This window comes from Phallusia mammillata, chromosome 2 (genome assembly GCF_965637545.1).
Source record: "Phallusia mammillata chromosome 2, kaPhaMamm4.hap1.1, whole genome shotgun sequence".
NCBI classification, from domain to species: Eukaryota; Metazoa; Chordata; class Ascidiacea; order Phlebobranchia; family Ascidiidae; genus Phallusia; species Phallusia mammillata.
Window position 1 is genome coordinate 21,236,879 of NC_137253.1, and position 16,560 is coordinate 21,253,438.

Genomic DNA, 16,560 nt, shown 5'->3' on the forward strand with positions numbered 1-16,560 from the left:
AACACACCTACAAAAATAGGCAAAACGCTGCGAACAGGGTTCGAACCTGTGCGGGAATATCCCATTGGATTTCGAGTCCAACGCCTTAACCACTCGGCCATCGCAGCTGACAGTTTCGTTTCTTTGTTTCATTATCGAATAAAGACAGTATTAAAACACACCTACAAAAATAGGCAAAACGCTGCGAACAGGGTTCGAACCTGTGCGGGAATATCCCATTGGATTTCAAGTCCAACGCCTTAACCACTCGGCCATCGCAGCTGACAATTTCGTTTCTTTGTTTCATTGTCGAACGAAGACAGCATTAAAACACACCTACAAACTAGGCAAAACGCTGCGAACAGGGTTCGAACCTGTGCGGGAATATCCCATTGGATTTCAAGTCCAACGCCTTAACCACTCGGCCATCGCAGCTGACAGCTTCTCTTCTTTGTTTCATAATCGCATCAACACAGCATTAAAACACACCTATAAAAATAGACAAAACGCTGCGAACAGGGTTCGAACCTGTGCGGGAATATCCCATTGGATTTCGAGTCCAACGCCTTAACCACTCGGCCATCGCAGCTGACAATTTCGTTTCTTCGTTTCATTATCGAATAAAGACGGCATTAAAACACAACTACAAAACTAGGCAAAACGCTGCGAACAGGGTTCGAACCTGTGCGGGAATATCCCATTGGATTTCAAGTCCAACGCCTTAACCACTCGGCCATCGCAGCTGACAGTTTCGCTCCTTCATTTATTATCGAATGCAGACAGCATTAAAACACACCTAAAAAATAGGCAAAGTGTAAAACGCTGCGAACAGGGTTCGAACCTGTGAGGGAATATCCCATTGGATTTCAAGTCCAACGCCTTAACCACTCGGCCATCGCAGCTGACAGTTTCGCTTCTTCGTTTATTATCGACTGCAGACAGCATTAAGACACACCTAAAAAATAGGCAAAACGCTGCGAACAGGGTTCGAACCTGTGCGGGAATATCCCATTGGATTTCAAGTCCAACGCCTTAACCACTCGGCCATCGCAGCTGACAATTTCGTTTCTTTGTTTCATTATCGAATAAAGACAGCATTAAAACACCCCTATACAAAAATAGGCAAAACGCTGCGAACAGGGTTCGAACCTGTGCGGGAATATCCCATTGGATTTCAAGTCCATAGCCTTAACCACTCGGCCATCGCAGCTGACAGTTTCTCTTCTTTGTTTCATAATCGAATCAACACAGCATTAAAACACACCTATAAAAATAGACAAAACGCTGCGAACAGGGTTCGAACCTGTGCGGGAATATCCCATTGGATTTCAAGTCCATAGCCTTAACCACTCGGCCATCGCAGCTGACAATTTCGTTTCTTCGTTCATTGTCGAATAAAGACAGCATTAAAACACACCTACAAAAATAGGCAAAACGCTGCGAACAGGGTTCGAACCTGTGCGGGAATATCCCATTGGATTTCGAGTCCAACGCCTTAACCACTCGGCCATCGCAGCTTACAGTTTCGTTTCTTTGTTTCATTATCGAATACAGACAGTATTAAAACACACCTACAAAAATAGGCAAAACGCTGCGAACAGGGTTCGAACCTGTGCGGGAATATCCCATTGGATTTCAAGTCCAACGCCTTAACCACTCGGCCATCGCAGCTGACAATTTCGTTTCTTTGTTTCATTGTCGAACGAAGACAGCATTAAAACACACCTATAAAAATAGACAAAACGCTGCGAACAGGGTTCGAACCTGTGCGGGAATATCCCATTGGATTTCAAGTCCAACGCCTTAACCACTCGGCCATCGCAGCTGACAATTTCGTTTCTTTGTTTCATTGTCGAACGAAGACAGCATTAAAACACACCTACAAACTAGGCAAAACGCTGCGAACAGGGTTCGAACCTGTGAGGGAATATCCCATTGGATTTCGAGTCCAACGCCTTAACCACTCGGCCATCGCAGCTGACAATTTCTCTTCTTTGTTTCATAATCGAACAAATACAGCATTAAAACACACCTACAAAAATAGGCAAATCGCTGCGATAGGGTTCGAACCTGTGCGGGAATATCCCATTGGATTTCGAGTCCAACGCCTTAACCACTCGTCCATCGCAGCTGACAATTTCGTTTCTCCGTTTCATTATCGAATAAAGACGGCATTAAAACACACCTACAAAAATAGGCAAAACGCTGCGAACAGGGTTCGAACCTGTGCGGGAATATCCCATTGGATTTCAAGTCCAACGCCTTAACCACTCGGCCATCGCAGCTGACCGTTTCGCTCCTTCATTTATTATCGAATGCAGACAGCATTAAGACATCACCTAAAAAATAGGCAAAGTGTAAAACGCTGCGAACAGGGTTCGAACCTGTGAGGGAATATCCCATTGGATTTCAAGTCCAACGCCTTAACCACTCGGCCATCGCAGCTGACAGTTTCGCTTCTTCGTTTATTATCGACTGCAAACAGCATTAAGACACACCTAAAAAATAGGCAAAACGCTGCGAACAGGGTTCGAACCTGTGCGGGAATATCCCATTGGATTTCAAGTCCAACGCCTTAACCACTCGGCCATCGCAGCTGACAATTTCGTTTCGTTGTTTCATTATCGAATAAAGACAGCATCAAAAACACCCCTATACAAAAATAGGCAAAACGCTGCGAACAGGGTTCGAACCTGTGCGGGAATATCCCATTGGATTTCAAGTCCAACGCCTTAACCACTCGGCCATCGCAGCTGACAGTTTCTCTTCTTTGTTTCATTGTCGCACGAAGACGGCATTAAAACACACCTTATAGGCAAAGTGTAAAACGCTGCGAACAGGGTTCGAACCTGTGCGGGAATATCCCATTGGATTTCAAGTCCAACGCCTTAACCACTCGGCCATCGCAGCTGACAGTTTCGCTTCTTTGTTTCATTGTCGCACGAAGACGGCATTAAAACACACCTTATGGAAAAGTGTAAAACGCTGCGAACAGGGTTCGAACCTGTGCGGGAATATCCCATTGGATTTCAAGTCCAACGCCTTAACCACTCGGCCATCGCAGCTGACAGTTTCGCTTCTTTGTTTCATTGTCGAACGAAGACGGCATTAAAACACACCTTATAGGCAAAGTGTAAAACGCTGCGAACAGGGTTCGAACCTGTGCGGGAATATCCCATTGGATTTCAAGTCCAACGCCTTAACCACTCGGCCATCGCAGCTGACAGTTTCGTTTCTTTGTTTCATTATCGAATGCAGACAGTATTAAAACACACCTACAAAAATAGGCAAAACGCTGCGAACAGGGTTCGAACCTGTGCGGGAATATCCCATTGGATTTCAAGTCCATAGCCTTAACCACTCGGCCATCGCAGCTGACAGTTTCTCTTCTTTGTTTCATAATCGAATCAACACAGCATTAAAACACACCTATAAAAATAGACAAAACGCTGCGAACAGGGTTCGAACCTGTGCGGGAATATCCCATTGGATTTCAAGTCCATAGCCTTAACCACTCGGCCATCGCAGCTGACAATTTCGTTTCTTCGTTCATTGTCGAATAAAGACAGCATTAAAACACACCTACAAAAATAGGCAAAACGCTGCGAACAGGGTTCGAACCTGTGCGGGAATATCCCATTGGATTTCGAGTCCAACGCCTTAACCACTCGGCCATCGCAGCTGACAGTTTCGTTTCTTTGTTTCATTATCGAATACAGACAGTATTAAAACACACCTACAAAAATAGGCAAAACGCTGCGAACAGGGTTCGAACCTGTGCGGGAATATCCCATTGGATTTCAAGTCCAACGCCTTAACCACTCGGCCATCGCAGCTGACAATTTCGTTTCTTTGTTTCATGGTCGAACGAAGACAGCATTAAAACACACCTACAAACTAGGCAAAACGCTGCGAACAGGGTTCGAACCTGTGCGGGAATATCCCATTGGATTTCAAGTCCAACGCCTTAACCACTCGGCCATCGCAGCTGACAGCTTCTCTTCTTTGTTTCATAATCGCATCAACACAGCATTAAAACACACCTATAAAAATAGACAAAACGCTGCGAACAGGGTTCGAACCTGTGCGGGAATATCCCATTGGATTTCGAGTCCAACGCCTTAACCACTCGGCCATCGCAGCTGACAATTTCGTTTCTTCGTTTCATTACCGAATAAAGACGGCATTAAAACACAACTACAAAAATAGGCAAAACGCTGCGAACAGGGTTCGAACCTGTGAGGGAATATCCCATTGGATTTCAAGTCCAACGCCTTAACCACTCGGCCATCGCAGCTGACAGTTTCGCTTCTTTGTTTCATTGTAGCACGAAGACGGCATTAAAACACACCTTATAGGCAAAGTGTAAAACGCTGCGAACAGGGTTCGAACCTGTGCGGGAATATCCCATTGGATTTCAAGTCCAACGCCTTAACCACTCGGCCATCGCAGCTGACAGTTTCTCTTCTTTGTTTCATAATCGCATCAACACAGCTATAAACACACCTATAAAAAGAGACAAAACGCTGCGAACAGGGTTCGAACCTGTGCGGGAATATCCCATTGGATTTCAAGTCCAACGCCTTAACCACTCGGCCATCGCAGCTGACAGTTTCGCTTCTTTGTTTCATTGTCGAACGAAGACGGCATTAAAACACACCTTATAGGCAAAGTGTAAAACGCTGCGAACAGGGTTCGAACCTGTGCGGGAATATCCCATTGGATTTCAAGTCCAACGCCTTAACCACTCGGGCATCGCAGCTGACAGTTTCGTTTCTTTGTTTCATTATCGAATGCAGACAGTATTAAAACACACCGACAAAAATAGGCAAAACGCTGCGAACAGGGTTCGAACCTGTGCGGGAATATCCCATTGGATTTCAAGTCCATAGCCTTAACCACTCGGCCATCGCAGCTGACAGTTTCTCTTCTTTGTTTCATAATCGAATCAACACAGCATTAAAACACACCTATAAAAATAGACAAAACGCTGCGAACAGGGTTCGAACCTGTGCGGGAATATCCCATTGGATTTCAAGTCCATAGCCTTAACCACTCGGCCATCGCAGCTGACAATTTCGTTTCTTCGTTCATTGTCGAATAAAGAGAGCATTAAAACACACCTACAAAAATAGGCAAAACGCTGCGAACAGGGTTCGAACCTGTGCGGGAATATCCCATTGGATTTCGAGTCCAACGCCTTAACCACTCGGCCATCGCAGCTGACAGTTTCGTTTCTTTGTTTCATTATCGAATACAGACAGTATTAAAACACACCTACAAAAATAGGCAAAACGCTGCGAACAGGGTTCGAACCTGTGCGGGAATATCCCATTGGATTTCAAGTCCAACGCCTTAACCACTCGGCCATCGCAGCTGACAATTTCGTTTCTTTGTTTCATTGTCGAACGAAGACAGCATTAAAACACACCTACAAACTAGGCAAAACGCTGCGAACAGGGTTCGAACCTGTGCGGGAATATCCCATTGGATTTCAAGTCCAACGCCTTAACCACTCGGCCATCGCAGCTGACAGCTTCTCTTCTTTGTTTCATAATCGCATCAACACAGCATTAAAACACACCTATAAAAATAGACAAAACGCTGCGAACAGGGTTCGAACCTGTGCGGGAATATCCCATTGGATTTCGAGTCCAACGCCTTAACCACTCGGCCATCGCAGCTGACAATTTCGTTTCTTCGTTTCATTACCGAATAAAGACGGCATTAAAACATAACTACAAAAATAGGCAAAACGCTACGAACAGGGTTCGAACCTGTGCGGGAATATCCCATTGGATTTCGAGTCCAACGCCTTAACCACTCGGCCATCGCAGCTGACAATTTCGTTTCTTCGTTTCATTATCGAATAAAGACGGAATAAAACACACCTACAAAAATAGGCAAAACGCTGCGAACAGGGTTCGAACCTGTGCGGGAATATCCCATTGGATTTCAAATGCAACGCCTTAACCACTCGGCCATCGCAGCTGACAGTTTCGCTTCTTCGTTTATTATCGAATGCAGACAGCATTAAGACAAACCTAAAAAATAGGCAAAACGCTGCGAACAGGGTTCGAACCTGTGCGGGAATATCCCATTGGATTTCAAGTCCAACGCCTTAACCACTCGGCCATCGCAGCTGACAGCTTCGCTTCTTTGTTTCATTGTCGAACGAAGACGGCATTAAAACGCACTTTATAGGCAAAATGTAAAACGCTGCGAACAGGGTTCGAACGTGTGGGGGAATATCCCATTGGATTTCAAGTCCAACGCCTTAACCACTCGGCCATCGCAGCTGACAGTTTCGCTTCTTCGTTTATTATCGAATGCAGACAGCATTAAGACACACCTAAAAAATAGGCAAAACGCTGCGAACAGGGTTCGAACCTGTGCGGGAATATCCCATTGGATTTCAAGTCCAACGCCTTAACCACTCGGCCATGGCAGCTGACAGTTTCGCTTCTTCGTTTATTATCGAATGCAGACAGCATTAAGACACACCTAAAAAATAGGCAAAACGCTGCGAACAGGGTTCGAACCTGTGCGGGAATATCCCATTGGATTTCAAGTCCAACGCCTTAACCACTCGGCCATCGCAGCTGACAGTTTCGCTTCTTTGTTTCATTGTCGATCGAAGACGGCATTAAAACACTCCATATAGGGAAAGTGTAAAACGCTGCGAACAGGGTTCGAACCTGTGAGGGAATATCCCATTGGATTTCAAGTCCAACGCCTTAACCACTCGGCCATCGCAGCTGACAATTTCTTTTCTTTGTTTCATTATCGAATAAAGACAGCATTAAACCACCCCTATACAAAAATAGGCAAAACGCTGCGAACAGGGTTCGAACCTGTGCGGGAATATCCCATTGGATTTCAAGTCCAACGCCTTAACCACTCGGCCATCGCAGCTGACAATTTCGTTTCTTCGTTTCATTATCGAATAAAGACGGCATTAAAACACAACTACAAAACTAGGCAAAACGCTGCGAACAGGGTTCGAACCTGTGCGGGAATATCCCATTGGATTTCAAGTCCAACGCCTTAACCACTCGGCCATCGCAGCTGACCGTTTCGCTCCTTCATTTATTATCGAATGCAGACAGCATTAAGACACACCTTATGGAAAAGTGTAAAACGCTGCGAACAGGGTTCGAACCTGTGAGGGAATATCCCATTGGATTTCAAGTCCAACGCCTTAACCACTCGGCCATCGCAGCTGACAGTTTCGCTTCTTCGTTTATTATCGACTGCAGACAGCATTAAGACACACCTAAAAAATAGGCAAAACGCTGCGAACAGGGTTCGAACCTGTGCGGGAATATCCCATTGGATTTCAAGTCCAACGCCTTAACCACTCGGCCATCGCAGCTGACAATTTCGTTTCTTTGTTTCATTATCGAATAAAGACAGCATTAAAACACCCCTATACAAAAATAGGCAAAACGCTGCGAACAGGGTTCGAACCTGTGCGGGAATATCCCATTGGATTTCAAGTCCAACGCCTTAACCACTCGGTCATCGCAGCTGACAGTTTCGCTTCTTTGTTTCATTGTCGCACGAAGACGGCATTAAAACACACCTTATAGGCAAAGTGTAAAACGCTGCGAACAGGGTTCGAACCTGTGCGGGAGTATCCCATTGGATTTCAAGTCCAACGCCTTAACCACTCGGCCATCGCAGCTGACAGTTTCTCTTCTTTGTTTCATAATCGCATCAACACAGCATTAAAACACACCTATAAAAATAGACAAAACGCTGCGAACAGGGTTCGAACCTGTGAGGGAATATCCCATTGGATTTCAAGTCCAACGCCTTAACCACTCGGCCATCGCAGCTGACAGTTTCGCTTCTTTGTTTCATTGTCGAACGAAGACGGCATTAAAACACACCTTATAGGCAAAGTGTAAAACGCTGCGAACAGGGTTCGAACCTGTGCGGGAATATCCCATTGGATTTCAAGTCCAACGCCTTAACCACTCGGCCATCGCAGCTGACAGTTTCGTTTCTTTGTTTCATTATCGAATGCAGACAGTATTAAAACACACCTACAAAAATAGGCAAAACGCTGCGAACAGGGTTCGAACCTGTGCGGGAATATCCCATTGGATTTCAAGTCCATAGCCTTAACCACTCGGCCATCGCAGCTGACAGTTTCTCTTCTTTGTTTCATAATCGAATCAACACAGCATTAAAACACACCTACAAAAATAGACAAAACGCTGCGAACAGGGTTCGATCCTGTGCGGGAATATCCCATTGGATTTCAAGTCCATAGCCTTAACCACTCGGCCATCGCAGCTGACAATTTCGTTTCTTCGTTCATTGTCGAATAAAGACAGCATTAAAACACACCTACAAAAATAGGCAAAACGCTGCGAACAGGGTTCGAACCTGTGCGGGAATATCCCATTGGATTTCGAGACCAACGCCTTAACCACTCGGCCATCGCAGCTGACAGTTTCGTTTCTTTGTTTCATTATCGAATACAGACAGTATTAAAACACACCTACAAAAATAGGCAAAACGCTGCGAACAGGGTTCGAACCTGTGCGGGAATATCCCATTGGATTTCAAGTCCAACGCCTTAACCACTCGGCCATCGCAGCTGACAATTTCGTTTCTTTGTTTCATTGTCGAACGAAGACAGCATTAAAACACACCTACAAACTAGGCAAAACGCTGCGAACAGGGTTCGAACCTGTGCGGGAATATCCCATTGGATTTCAAGTCCAACGCCTTAACCACTCGGCCATCGCAGCTGACAGTTTCGCTTCTTTGTTTCATTGTCGAACGAAGACGGCATTAAAACGCACTTTATAGGCAAAATGTAAAACGCTGCGAACAGGGTTCGAACCTGTGAGGGAATATCCCATTGGATTTCAAGTCCAACGCCTTAACCACTCGGCCATCGCAGCTGACAATTTCGCTTCTTTGTTTCATTGTCGAACGAAGACGGCATTAAAACACTCCATGTAGGGAAAGTGTAAAACGCTGCGAACAGGGTTCGAACCTGTGAGGGAATATCCCATTGGATTTCAAGTCCAACGCCTTAACCACTCGGCCATCGCAGCTGACAATTTCTTTTCTTTGTTTCATTATGGAATAAAGACAGCATTTAACCACCCCTATACAAAAATAGGCAAAACGCTGCGAACAGGGTTCGAACCTGTGCGGGAATATCCCATTGGATTTCAAGTCCAACGCCTTAACCACTCGGCCATCGCAGCTGACAGTTTCACTTGTTTGTTTCATTGTCGAACGAAGACGGCATTAAAACACACCTTATAGGCAAAGTGTAAAACGCTGCGAACAGGGTTCGAACCTGTGAGGGAATATCCCATTGGATTTCAAGTCCAACGCCTTAACCACTCGGCCATCGCAGCTGACAGTTTCGCTTCTTCGTTTATTATCGAATGCAGACAGCATTAAGACACACCTAAAAAATAGGCAAAACGCTGCGAACAGGGTTCGAACCTGTGCGGGAATATCCCATTGGATTTCAAGTCCAACGCCTTAACCACTCGGCCATGGCAGCTGACAGTTTCGCTTCTTCGTTGATTATCGAATGCAGACAGCATTAAGACACACCTAAAAAATAGGCAAAACGCTGCGAACAGGGTTCGAACCTGTGCGGGAATATCCCATTGGATTTCAAGTCCAACGCCTTAACCACTCGGCCATCGCAGCTGACAGTTTCGCTTCTTTGTTTCATTGTCGATCGAAGACGGCATTAAAACACTCCATATAGGCAGAGTGTAAAACGCTGCGAACAGGGTTCGAACCTGTGAGGGAATATCCCATTGGATTTCAAGTCCAACGCCTTAACCACTCGGCCATCGCAGCTGACAATTTCTTTTCTTTGTTTCATTATCGAATAAAGACAGCATTAAAACACCCCTATACAAAAATAGGCAAAACGCTGCGAACAGGGTTCGACCTGTGCGGGAATATCCCATTGGATTTCAAGTCCAACGCCTTAACCACTAGGCCATCGCAGCTGACAATTTCTCTTCTTAATTTCAGTATCGAATAAAGACACAGCTACAAAAATAGGCAAATTGTAAAACGCTGCGAACAGAGTTCGAACCTGTGCGAGAATATCCCATTGGATTTTGAGTCCAACGCCTTAACTACTCGGCCATCGAAGCTGACAATTTCGCTTCTTTGTTTCACTATCGAATAAAGACACAGCTACAAAAATTTGAAATCACTTAATTTACGTTGATGTGTTTGGACGGATGAGTTTCTACTTACATAAACACCAGTTAAAGAAGCAGCTTGGTTTCGGTATAACACTTCAGTGGATGTTTTTTTTTTTTTATTAGTCAATCATTATAATCTCCTAATTTTGTACAAGGATGCTCTGCTGAATCTTGATGATCGTGAAGATCGACTTCACAAACGTTACGGAATAATCAAAGAGAATGCCGACGCAGTTCACGGCTTGTTAGAGGTAAAGGATCGTTTGGTGCCTGATTTAAACTCTTATTCCAATTTTCGTATTTAGTGATTATCGGATTCAACAATCCTTACAGCAGTTGCTCACAAACTATAGTTTCTTTAATCGTTTCTTTTGTGGTCTTTGGTATTCCATATGATTTTGTCTCTGCATGTCCATGTCTGTTCCCGATTTGTCTCTTTTGTACGCTGCTTTTAAAAGCAACGGCGACTCTCATGTCAATATTTCATTACCTAATGCAGGAAAACAGAAAGCTTTTCAAGGCGTCGGGTGATTCTGAAACGTGGAAGTCGTATGTGATGTATGTTGATGATATGGTGATCGACGGATGCTTCAACGCCATCGAGTGTTCTATGAAATTCCTCTTGCAACAAACTGACACCAAGCTGGGTCTTCCTCCTCTTTTCCAAGCCTCGCTGGAACTGAAAGCTCCAGACATGATCTTCAAGTACGACAAATTATTCTGTTTTCTGGATAAAAATGATTTTTTTTACTTTAAAAAATATTCTGTCTTGGATAAAAATGATATTTTTTGGTTTGTTTTCTGTAACTTCTCTCCTGCAGCACAAGCGACGTTGTTAAAAACGTATTACTTGATGTGAAGTGGTGTGTTCAGAAGTGTCAGAATGTTTTTATATGCAACAGACCGTCGTTGGACGATGGAATGGAGGATGGCTTCTATGAACAAGTCGAAGGGTTGTTGAAAGACATGTACAATATGTCGTCGCTTATTTCCCGCCTGGCTAAGGAAAGCGGAGCCGAACATTACCAGGTAACGGTTCAGCAATGTTTGCTCTTTATATTTCAGACCAGTTTCGAAAAGACCGTTTGACCTTAAACCATGTTCTTGTATAACACACCAGGCCGACATGGAGGACATGGCTGACTTAAACGACATGAAGAACGAAATTCTCGAAAGAATACAAACTGTGATGGATAAAGCATGTGAATACAGGAACAGGTACAACTTTCATCTTTGTACTTTATTTTAGTCATACACGGAAGCCGATAGAAAAGCCGTTCAGACCTATAGATTCAACTGTTAATTGGCACCGGTACAGAAGAAACCGGCTAATCGTAATCCGGTTAATCGGGACAAAACGCTTGGCGAATTGGAATCTTAATTAAGCGGTTTCGTCTGTATTAAAAACAAATCGAGGCACAATATGTGTGGCATACCAGCATTGTTACATAATATTCACTAATGTGTAGTTTCGACAACTACGCTTATCTGTGGATCGACGATCGCAACGAGTTCATGAAACAATTTCTCACGTATGGTCACGTGCTTACGTCAGAGGAGATCGAAGCCCACGCTGAAGAAGGAGTGCCAGAAAACCCACCGACACTCGACATGTTTAAAGAACAGGTTCATATCATTTAGACTCATTGCTGAGTGTATATTAATTGATTGTTACAGAGACGTTCTCGCCCTTCGTCCGAGCTTTATTATTGGTTTGATTTCACGATTCAGTTTTAGAAACCTGGAACACGCAAAAATAAGTTAAACGCAGCAATTTATTAATCTATATATGATTAAAGTGCGGCAGTCCATTGTGTCTTTTACATTTACTTCCAAAATCACCACTCTCTAAAGCAGGGGTCGGCAACCTTTTAGGCGACGTGTGCCAATTTACTTGTTATTGCCATGTGTTAATTACCTCGCGTGCCAACGTTTTTCCAATTAATATTGGTTCGTGCCAACAAATATTGATAATAAAGAGAAAGCAGAGTGTTTTGTGCATGTAAGGCTGAATTTTAAGACAATGGCATGATAAAAACTATAAACGAGCAGTGTAACAGATTAAATTGTTACTTCAATATAACATGCAAATCGGTTGGCGTGCCATGAAAAACCATCTCGCGTGCCAACATTGGCACGCGTGCCAGGGGTTGCCGACCCCTGCTCTGAAACAACTTAACTTCCAAAGTTAAGTTGCGTCCATAAGTTTCAACGGCTGTAATATCGCAATAGTTGTAATCAGGGTTTTTTTAAGGTTTGGTTTGGGTGACCGCTAAGTAGTTTTAAGAGACCGCAATTTTGGTTAAATACCAAAAAAATAGCCATATTTGCTTAAACGAATTATTTATTAGGCTACTGGCAAATTTTGGGAAACCGCTGGAGAAATTTTAACACCTTAAAAAAACACTGGCTGTAATCATATTAAACTCGGTGAAAAGGCCTTCAGACTACGGCATTTTACACTTGCCGCTTTCTGTATTTCTGTTATCTGTATTGTCCAGGTTGACACGTACGAGAAAATCTACTGCGAGGTTGAAGAGATCAACCCAGTGGCAGTTTTCGATTCCTGGTTCCGCGTCGACGCAAAACCTTTCAAGCAAGCTCTCCTCAACATTATCAAGCGATGGAGTTTCATGTTTAAACAACATTTGATCGACCATGTAACAAACAGGTCTGAAAATATCTTGTGTGTATGCATATGAAGGACTTTAGTAAGGTGTAGGCAGTTTCGAGGTGTTGACATTTGATTTGTTTTGCAGCTTGGCCGACTTGGATCGCTTTATCAAGGTAGTTGACAAGGGAATGGCGGTGGAAATCCGCGAGGAACTCGGCTATGAAAGTTTGGTCGCCTTGATCGAGAATCTACGTGTAAGTTTTTCGCTTATACTTCACTCTGTAAAGTCATAAAAAGCTTCCACACATACAGCGCGCTAAGACTTTTCAAGCAGATGTGTCGAAACATTTCACTGATGATGGCATGAGCATTGGCCGAAACGTTTGAAAAATAAAGCTGGTCGCTTTTTGTGTCTATTTAGGCCGTTATTTTCACCATTAAACTTATGAACAGATCTGTATATAGTATTCCAATGTATCGAAACCGTTATTTAAACTTCTGGGTGGCGAAGTTCAGAAACTTTTCTGTTATTACCTGTAACCTTAAGGTTGTGTTTTATGCAGGATGTGAAATCTCGTCAAAGCACCACAGACGAAATGTTCGAACCACTGAAGCAAACCATCGAACTGCTGAAAACTTATGATCAGGAAATGCCTGAGGATATCCACAAACAACTTGAGGTAAGAAGCTTCTTTCTTTAGGACACGTTCATTTAAAAACAATGATCCCAAATTACCAAGTGGTTTGCAAATAGGAATTGCCAGAGAAATGGAACAACACAAAGAAAACTGCAGCAACGGTGAAACAAGCTGTTGCTCCACTCCAATCGAACGAGGTCGCCATTCTTCGACGCAAGTGCAGCACATTCGATGTAAGGCTTGTTTGTTAACGTTTGCAAAACCGTAAGCTTTTTCAACAAAACTCGCACCTTTTTCGATTTTGAAGCATCAAACTTAAGAAAAAAATATTGTTTAGATAAGCGTTGCCAAAAAATATTTTTTTACCTGCGAAACTTGCATCACATTCTCAGGTGCAACAACACGAGTTCCGCGAGCGATTCCGTAAGGATGCACCGTTCCGTTTTGCTGCCGATCGTCCGTACCAACAGTTGGATCGATGCCATGATGAGATCACTGCGATGGAGAATGAGATGAAGAAACTGTACGATGCGGCTGCAATATTCGAAATCAATGCACCAGACTTCAAGCAAATGAAGCAATGCCGGCGTGAGGTAAACCGCTAGCAGTTGTAAAGCTTCACCAACTGACTATCAAATTCCATCAGTTTACCACTTAATGATTTTAGCAAAAGGTCCATTGTAAAGTGTCTGCACGTGCCTACATTGCTTATCTTGCAGCAAATGCTCTACTTCTGGTCGCACACTCACGTTGCATTTTGTCTCGCACCTTTTTATCAACTGCCTAACGTGATGTGTGTGTAATCTGCCTCTGATTAATCAAGTTTTCAGTCATGATGTCGCTTTTTACATTCATTTTGCATTTCTCATAAAAATTTATGTCTGTGTTGTTTGTTACCATTTTCTCCTCATTATGCTCCAACGTATTATTCTTAAGTCGGTTTCCGATTGCAGGTGATTCTACTGAAGGCTTTGTGGGATATGATCACACTTGTCAAGACGAGCATTGAGGATTGGAAAACTACCAAGTGGGCAAACATTAATGTCGAGCAGATGGAACTTGACTGCAAAAAGTTTGCAAAAGACATCCGCGCTCTTGACAAGGAGGTAAACACAGTATGATCGAAATTATGAAACCTTAAAATGCGCAAATGAATCTACACACGTAAAAATAGACGGAATTATTTTTGTCTTTGTGGACATTTTTTGTAAAAAAATCTGTACAGTTCTTGGGTGACAAATTGTCACACCTTATACTAACAAAAACAATTTACAGCATAAAGAATATAGTGCAGACCACACGCAGCAACCAGTGTAATTTTAATTGATAACTTGCTGTGTAACAGATGCGTGCTTGGGACTCGTTCGGTGGACTAGACTCAGTGGTAAAGAACATGCTGACGTCACTGCGCGCTGTCAGTGAGCTCCAGAACGCAGCCATCCGTGACCGTCACTGGCAGCAACTGATGCAAGCAACCAAGGTACAGTTATTTTCTTTTGTAGTTATTGTAGAGTTATAGAGAATCGCAAAGTCGATGGTTTTAGATTTAGATTAAGTGGAATTTGTTTATCCGTCTCATACAGTCCACGATCGGGTGTTTTTACAAACGTAGTGAAATAATCCCCTTTTCTGTGAAAGGCATATAAATAGCCTCTGAAGACATACGTCTTAGTTAACGGCGAATGAAAAATCTATTCGGCGACTTTTTTTAAAACTGGAGTGTATTGGAAAAGAATGTGTTTCATTTTCACCCTAAAAGCGAAATAGGATTTCTTGTACTACTTTGGTTGGTACGTCGGAGTGGGACGTTATACCATCCGACTCTGGAATTATATTTATGTTACATTTTAGGTGAAATTTATGATGGACGACGAAACGACTTTAGCCGACTTGCTTAAACTCAACCTCCACAACTTCGAGGACGAAGTCAGAGGAATTGTTGACAAAGCTGTAAAGGAGATGGGAATGGAAAAGGTGGGATTTTCAGGGAATATTTTCGAGGTTTTTTTTTCTTTTAACCGACTCGTTTACTGCAGGTTCTCAAAGAGCTCGACATCACTTGGAGTGCGATGGAGTTCAAATACGAGGCTCACGGAAGAACTGAAATTATGTTGTTGCAATCAGACGAAGAACTGATTGAAACCCTGGAAGAAAATCAAGTTTGTGTTTTGTTCACTTTTTTACCCTAAAAACACCGAACGTTTTTGTTTTGTTTTTTGTTCACTTGTTTGCACCATTGTGTTCTTTAGAATGAAAGAACAAAAAACGGAACAATCGTTGAAATCAGTACAATTATGGTGGTAGAACACTGACGACTCACATATTGGTGTTTGAATATCTCCAATAGTTAATCAAGTTTCAAACACCATTAAACCACAAAACATTGATTTCCTATACGTTTAGGTGCAACTGCAAAACTTGATGACATCGAAATACATTGCTTACTTCCTGGATCAAGTGTCCGGATGGCAAAAAAGTCTTTCCACTGCAGATTCCGTCATCACCATCTGGTTTGAAGTGCAGAGGACCTGGTCGTATTTGGAGGCGATCTTTATCGGATCCGAGGACATCCGATCCCAACTTCCCGAAGATTCGAAACGCTTTGAAGGCATCGATATCGATTTCAAGGTAGAATTAGAAGTTTTTAACAAAGCTGATTTGGTATTCCTGCAAAAATGTAAATAACAGAGAATTTTTTAAAGAAACAAACTTTTGACAAAATTTGCAAAATCGGTGTAACCCAGTGCAGTAAAGGTCGTTTTTGGTTTAACTTAACATCTTGGATTTGCGTTTTTATTCTACTTCCCAGTTTTTTATATGACGATGCTTCACTTACGACCAGCCATTGTTTGTCTCATTTTTTGTCAACTAGGGTTCTGTTTTACTTGCTACTTCCCTACCAATTAGAACAGTGGTTTCCAACCAGCGGGGAATTTGTGTTACAATATTAATCTCTTACTGGTTGTCTGTGCTATGTGTCATTGCTGCATTTGCCACATATGAACTGAGAAAAAGAAAGTTCTCGTATAATCGATTTAAGCCAGCAATGCAGAAAGTGGATGTACGGAGAAATTTCGAGAAAAGAAAATGTTAATGTAAACGATATTTTAGCAAACTAAAT

At 43.0% G+C, this 16,560-nt stretch overlaps 1 protein-coding gene and 66 non-coding genes across 67 annotated transcripts in view; 1 reads left to right on the forward strand and 66 right to left on the reverse strand.

Moving 5' to 3' along the window:
- The window catches only part of LOC145212703 (dynein beta chain, ciliary-like), a 96,756-nt gene that overhangs the window by 54,648 nt on the left and 25,548 nt on the right, over positions 1-16,560 (forward strand). The window contains exons 18-32 of the mRNA XM_080080928.1: positions 10,343-10,438; positions 10,687-10,892; positions 11,090-11,216; positions 11,308-11,405; positions 11,657-11,813; positions 12,689-12,858; positions 12,947-13,055; positions 13,365-13,481; positions 13,556-13,672; positions 13,832-14,032; positions 14,393-14,545; positions 14,785-14,919; positions 15,291-15,413; positions 15,476-15,598; positions 15,843-16,067. Coding sequence (XP_079937054.1) covers positions 10,343-10,438; positions 10,687-10,892; positions 11,090-11,216; positions 11,308-11,405; positions 11,657-11,813; positions 12,689-12,858; positions 12,947-13,055; positions 13,365-13,481; positions 13,556-13,672; positions 13,832-14,032; positions 14,393-14,545; positions 14,785-14,919; positions 15,291-15,413; positions 15,476-15,598; positions 15,843-16,067 — 2,157 coding nt within the window. The remainder of the gene's footprint in view (positions 1-10,342; positions 10,439-10,686; positions 10,893-11,089; positions 11,217-11,307; positions 11,406-11,656; positions 11,814-12,688; positions 12,859-12,946; positions 13,056-13,364; positions 13,482-13,555; positions 13,673-13,831; positions 14,033-14,392; positions 14,546-14,784; positions 14,920-15,290; positions 15,414-15,475; positions 15,599-15,842; positions 16,068-16,560) is intronic.
- Positions 26-107, reverse strand: Trnas-cga (transfer RNA serine (anticodon CGA)). Its single transcript has one exon. It is a non-coding gene; the product is annotated as a tRNA-Ser (tRNA).
- Positions 180-261, reverse strand: Trnas-uga (transfer RNA serine (anticodon UGA)). Its single transcript has one exon. It is a non-coding gene; the product is annotated as a tRNA-Ser (tRNA).
- On the reverse strand, positions 333-414 carry Trnas-uga (transfer RNA serine (anticodon UGA)). Its single transcript has one exon. It is a non-coding gene; the product is annotated as a tRNA-Ser (tRNA).
- Trnas-cga (transfer RNA serine (anticodon CGA)) lies at positions 487-568 on the reverse strand. The gene has a single exon. It is a non-coding gene; the product is annotated as a tRNA-Ser (tRNA).
- On the reverse strand, positions 641-722 carry Trnas-uga (transfer RNA serine (anticodon UGA)). The gene has a single exon. It is a non-coding gene; the product is annotated as a tRNA-Ser (tRNA).
- Trnas-uga (transfer RNA serine (anticodon UGA)) lies at positions 800-881 on the reverse strand. The gene has a single exon. It is a non-coding gene; the product is annotated as a tRNA-Ser (tRNA).
- Positions 952-1,033, reverse strand: Trnas-uga (transfer RNA serine (anticodon UGA)). Its single transcript has one exon. It is a non-coding gene; the product is annotated as a tRNA-Ser (tRNA).
- On the reverse strand, positions 1,108-1,189 carry Trnas-uga (transfer RNA serine (anticodon UGA)). Its single transcript has one exon. It is a non-coding gene; the product is annotated as a tRNA-Ser (tRNA).
- On the reverse strand, positions 1,262-1,343 carry Trnas-uga (transfer RNA serine (anticodon UGA)). Its single transcript has one exon. It is a non-coding gene; the product is annotated as a tRNA-Ser (tRNA).
- Positions 1,415-1,496, reverse strand: Trnas-cga (transfer RNA serine (anticodon CGA)). Its single transcript has one exon. It is a non-coding gene; the product is annotated as a tRNA-Ser (tRNA).
- Trnas-uga (transfer RNA serine (anticodon UGA)) lies at positions 1,569-1,650 on the reverse strand. Its single transcript has one exon. It is a non-coding gene; the product is annotated as a tRNA-Ser (tRNA).
- Trnas-uga (transfer RNA serine (anticodon UGA)) lies at positions 1,723-1,804 on the reverse strand. The gene has a single exon. It is a non-coding gene; the product is annotated as a tRNA-Ser (tRNA).
- On the reverse strand, positions 1,876-1,957 carry Trnas-cga (transfer RNA serine (anticodon CGA)). The gene has a single exon. It is a non-coding gene; the product is annotated as a tRNA-Ser (tRNA).
- On the reverse strand, positions 2,030-2,110 carry Trnas-cga (transfer RNA serine (anticodon CGA)). The gene has a single exon. It is a non-coding gene; the product is annotated as a tRNA-Ser (tRNA).
- On the reverse strand, positions 2,183-2,264 carry Trnas-uga (transfer RNA serine (anticodon UGA)). Its single transcript has one exon. It is a non-coding gene; the product is annotated as a tRNA-Ser (tRNA).
- On the reverse strand, positions 2,343-2,424 carry Trnas-uga (transfer RNA serine (anticodon UGA)). Its single transcript has one exon. It is a non-coding gene; the product is annotated as a tRNA-Ser (tRNA).
- Positions 2,495-2,576, reverse strand: Trnas-uga (transfer RNA serine (anticodon UGA)). The gene has a single exon. It is a non-coding gene; the product is annotated as a tRNA-Ser (tRNA).
- Trnas-uga (transfer RNA serine (anticodon UGA)) lies at positions 2,652-2,733 on the reverse strand. Its single transcript has one exon. It is a non-coding gene; the product is annotated as a tRNA-Ser (tRNA).
- Positions 2,808-2,889, reverse strand: Trnas-uga (transfer RNA serine (anticodon UGA)). The gene has a single exon. It is a non-coding gene; the product is annotated as a tRNA-Ser (tRNA).
- Positions 2,963-3,044, reverse strand: Trnas-uga (transfer RNA serine (anticodon UGA)). Its single transcript has one exon. It is a non-coding gene; the product is annotated as a tRNA-Ser (tRNA).
- Trnas-uga (transfer RNA serine (anticodon UGA)) lies at positions 3,119-3,200 on the reverse strand. The gene has a single exon. It is a non-coding gene; the product is annotated as a tRNA-Ser (tRNA).
- On the reverse strand, positions 3,273-3,354 carry Trnas-uga (transfer RNA serine (anticodon UGA)). The gene has a single exon. It is a non-coding gene; the product is annotated as a tRNA-Ser (tRNA).
- Trnas-uga (transfer RNA serine (anticodon UGA)) lies at positions 3,427-3,508 on the reverse strand. The gene has a single exon. It is a non-coding gene; the product is annotated as a tRNA-Ser (tRNA).
- Positions 3,580-3,661, reverse strand: Trnas-cga (transfer RNA serine (anticodon CGA)). The gene has a single exon. It is a non-coding gene; the product is annotated as a tRNA-Ser (tRNA).
- On the reverse strand, positions 3,734-3,815 carry Trnas-uga (transfer RNA serine (anticodon UGA)). Its single transcript has one exon. It is a non-coding gene; the product is annotated as a tRNA-Ser (tRNA).
- Trnas-uga (transfer RNA serine (anticodon UGA)) lies at positions 3,887-3,968 on the reverse strand. The gene has a single exon. It is a non-coding gene; the product is annotated as a tRNA-Ser (tRNA).
- On the reverse strand, positions 4,041-4,122 carry Trnas-cga (transfer RNA serine (anticodon CGA)). Its single transcript has one exon. It is a non-coding gene; the product is annotated as a tRNA-Ser (tRNA).
- On the reverse strand, positions 4,195-4,276 carry Trnas-uga (transfer RNA serine (anticodon UGA)). The gene has a single exon. It is a non-coding gene; the product is annotated as a tRNA-Ser (tRNA).
- On the reverse strand, positions 4,351-4,432 carry Trnas-uga (transfer RNA serine (anticodon UGA)). Its single transcript has one exon. It is a non-coding gene; the product is annotated as a tRNA-Ser (tRNA).
- Positions 4,504-4,585, reverse strand: Trnas-uga (transfer RNA serine (anticodon UGA)). Its single transcript has one exon. It is a non-coding gene; the product is annotated as a tRNA-Ser (tRNA).
- Trnas-uga (transfer RNA serine (anticodon UGA)) lies at positions 4,660-4,741 on the reverse strand. Its single transcript has one exon. It is a non-coding gene; the product is annotated as a tRNA-Ser (tRNA).
- Positions 4,814-4,895, reverse strand: Trnas-uga (transfer RNA serine (anticodon UGA)). Its single transcript has one exon. It is a non-coding gene; the product is annotated as a tRNA-Ser (tRNA).
- Trnas-uga (transfer RNA serine (anticodon UGA)) lies at positions 4,968-5,049 on the reverse strand. The gene has a single exon. It is a non-coding gene; the product is annotated as a tRNA-Ser (tRNA).
- Positions 5,121-5,202, reverse strand: Trnas-cga (transfer RNA serine (anticodon CGA)). The gene has a single exon. It is a non-coding gene; the product is annotated as a tRNA-Ser (tRNA).
- On the reverse strand, positions 5,275-5,356 carry Trnas-uga (transfer RNA serine (anticodon UGA)). Its single transcript has one exon. It is a non-coding gene; the product is annotated as a tRNA-Ser (tRNA).
- On the reverse strand, positions 5,428-5,509 carry Trnas-uga (transfer RNA serine (anticodon UGA)). Its single transcript has one exon. It is a non-coding gene; the product is annotated as a tRNA-Ser (tRNA).
- Trnas-cga (transfer RNA serine (anticodon CGA)) lies at positions 5,582-5,663 on the reverse strand. The gene has a single exon. It is a non-coding gene; the product is annotated as a tRNA-Ser (tRNA).
- On the reverse strand, positions 5,736-5,817 carry Trnas-cga (transfer RNA serine (anticodon CGA)). Its single transcript has one exon. It is a non-coding gene; the product is annotated as a tRNA-Ser (tRNA).
- Trnas-uga (transfer RNA serine (anticodon UGA)) lies at positions 5,889-5,970 on the reverse strand. Its single transcript has one exon. It is a non-coding gene; the product is annotated as a tRNA-Ser (tRNA).
- On the reverse strand, positions 6,041-6,122 carry Trnas-uga (transfer RNA serine (anticodon UGA)). Its single transcript has one exon. It is a non-coding gene; the product is annotated as a tRNA-Ser (tRNA).
- Positions 6,197-6,278, reverse strand: Trnas-uga (transfer RNA serine (anticodon UGA)). Its single transcript has one exon. It is a non-coding gene; the product is annotated as a tRNA-Ser (tRNA).
- On the reverse strand, positions 6,349-6,430 carry Trnas-uga (transfer RNA serine (anticodon UGA)). The gene has a single exon. It is a non-coding gene; the product is annotated as a tRNA-Ser (tRNA).
- Trnas-uga (transfer RNA serine (anticodon UGA)) lies at positions 6,501-6,582 on the reverse strand. Its single transcript has one exon. It is a non-coding gene; the product is annotated as a tRNA-Ser (tRNA).
- On the reverse strand, positions 6,657-6,738 carry Trnas-uga (transfer RNA serine (anticodon UGA)). The gene has a single exon. It is a non-coding gene; the product is annotated as a tRNA-Ser (tRNA).
- Trnas-uga (transfer RNA serine (anticodon UGA)) lies at positions 6,813-6,894 on the reverse strand. The gene has a single exon. It is a non-coding gene; the product is annotated as a tRNA-Ser (tRNA).
- On the reverse strand, positions 6,967-7,048 carry Trnas-uga (transfer RNA serine (anticodon UGA)). The gene has a single exon. It is a non-coding gene; the product is annotated as a tRNA-Ser (tRNA).
- Trnas-uga (transfer RNA serine (anticodon UGA)) lies at positions 7,121-7,202 on the reverse strand. The gene has a single exon. It is a non-coding gene; the product is annotated as a tRNA-Ser (tRNA).
- On the reverse strand, positions 7,273-7,354 carry Trnas-uga (transfer RNA serine (anticodon UGA)). The gene has a single exon. It is a non-coding gene; the product is annotated as a tRNA-Ser (tRNA).
- On the reverse strand, positions 7,429-7,510 carry Trnas-uga (transfer RNA serine (anticodon UGA)). The gene has a single exon. It is a non-coding gene; the product is annotated as a tRNA-Ser (tRNA).
- On the reverse strand, positions 7,585-7,666 carry Trnas-uga (transfer RNA serine (anticodon UGA)). Its single transcript has one exon. It is a non-coding gene; the product is annotated as a tRNA-Ser (tRNA).
- Trnas-uga (transfer RNA serine (anticodon UGA)) lies at positions 7,739-7,820 on the reverse strand. Its single transcript has one exon. It is a non-coding gene; the product is annotated as a tRNA-Ser (tRNA).
- On the reverse strand, positions 7,895-7,976 carry Trnas-uga (transfer RNA serine (anticodon UGA)). Its single transcript has one exon. It is a non-coding gene; the product is annotated as a tRNA-Ser (tRNA).
- Positions 8,049-8,130, reverse strand: Trnas-uga (transfer RNA serine (anticodon UGA)). Its single transcript has one exon. It is a non-coding gene; the product is annotated as a tRNA-Ser (tRNA).
- Positions 8,203-8,284, reverse strand: Trnas-uga (transfer RNA serine (anticodon UGA)). Its single transcript has one exon. It is a non-coding gene; the product is annotated as a tRNA-Ser (tRNA).
- Trnas-cga (transfer RNA serine (anticodon CGA)) lies at positions 8,356-8,437 on the reverse strand. Its single transcript has one exon. It is a non-coding gene; the product is annotated as a tRNA-Ser (tRNA).
- On the reverse strand, positions 8,510-8,591 carry Trnas-uga (transfer RNA serine (anticodon UGA)). The gene has a single exon. It is a non-coding gene; the product is annotated as a tRNA-Ser (tRNA).
- Trnas-uga (transfer RNA serine (anticodon UGA)) lies at positions 8,663-8,744 on the reverse strand. The gene has a single exon. It is a non-coding gene; the product is annotated as a tRNA-Ser (tRNA).
- Trnas-uga (transfer RNA serine (anticodon UGA)) lies at positions 8,819-8,900 on the reverse strand. Its single transcript has one exon. It is a non-coding gene; the product is annotated as a tRNA-Ser (tRNA).
- Positions 8,975-9,056, reverse strand: Trnas-uga (transfer RNA serine (anticodon UGA)). The gene has a single exon. It is a non-coding gene; the product is annotated as a tRNA-Ser (tRNA).
- Positions 9,131-9,212, reverse strand: Trnas-uga (transfer RNA serine (anticodon UGA)). The gene has a single exon. It is a non-coding gene; the product is annotated as a tRNA-Ser (tRNA).
- On the reverse strand, positions 9,287-9,368 carry Trnas-uga (transfer RNA serine (anticodon UGA)). Its single transcript has one exon. It is a non-coding gene; the product is annotated as a tRNA-Ser (tRNA).
- On the reverse strand, positions 9,439-9,520 carry Trnas-uga (transfer RNA serine (anticodon UGA)). The gene has a single exon. It is a non-coding gene; the product is annotated as a tRNA-Ser (tRNA).
- On the reverse strand, positions 9,591-9,672 carry Trnas-uga (transfer RNA serine (anticodon UGA)). Its single transcript has one exon. It is a non-coding gene; the product is annotated as a tRNA-Ser (tRNA).
- Trnas-uga (transfer RNA serine (anticodon UGA)) lies at positions 9,747-9,828 on the reverse strand. The gene has a single exon. It is a non-coding gene; the product is annotated as a tRNA-Ser (tRNA).
- Trnas-uga (transfer RNA serine (anticodon UGA)) lies at positions 9,903-9,983 on the reverse strand. The gene has a single exon. It is a non-coding gene; the product is annotated as a tRNA-Ser (tRNA).
- Trnal-caa (transfer RNA leucine (anticodon CAA)) lies at positions 10,052-10,133 on the reverse strand. Its single transcript has one exon. It is a non-coding gene; the product is annotated as a tRNA-Leu (tRNA).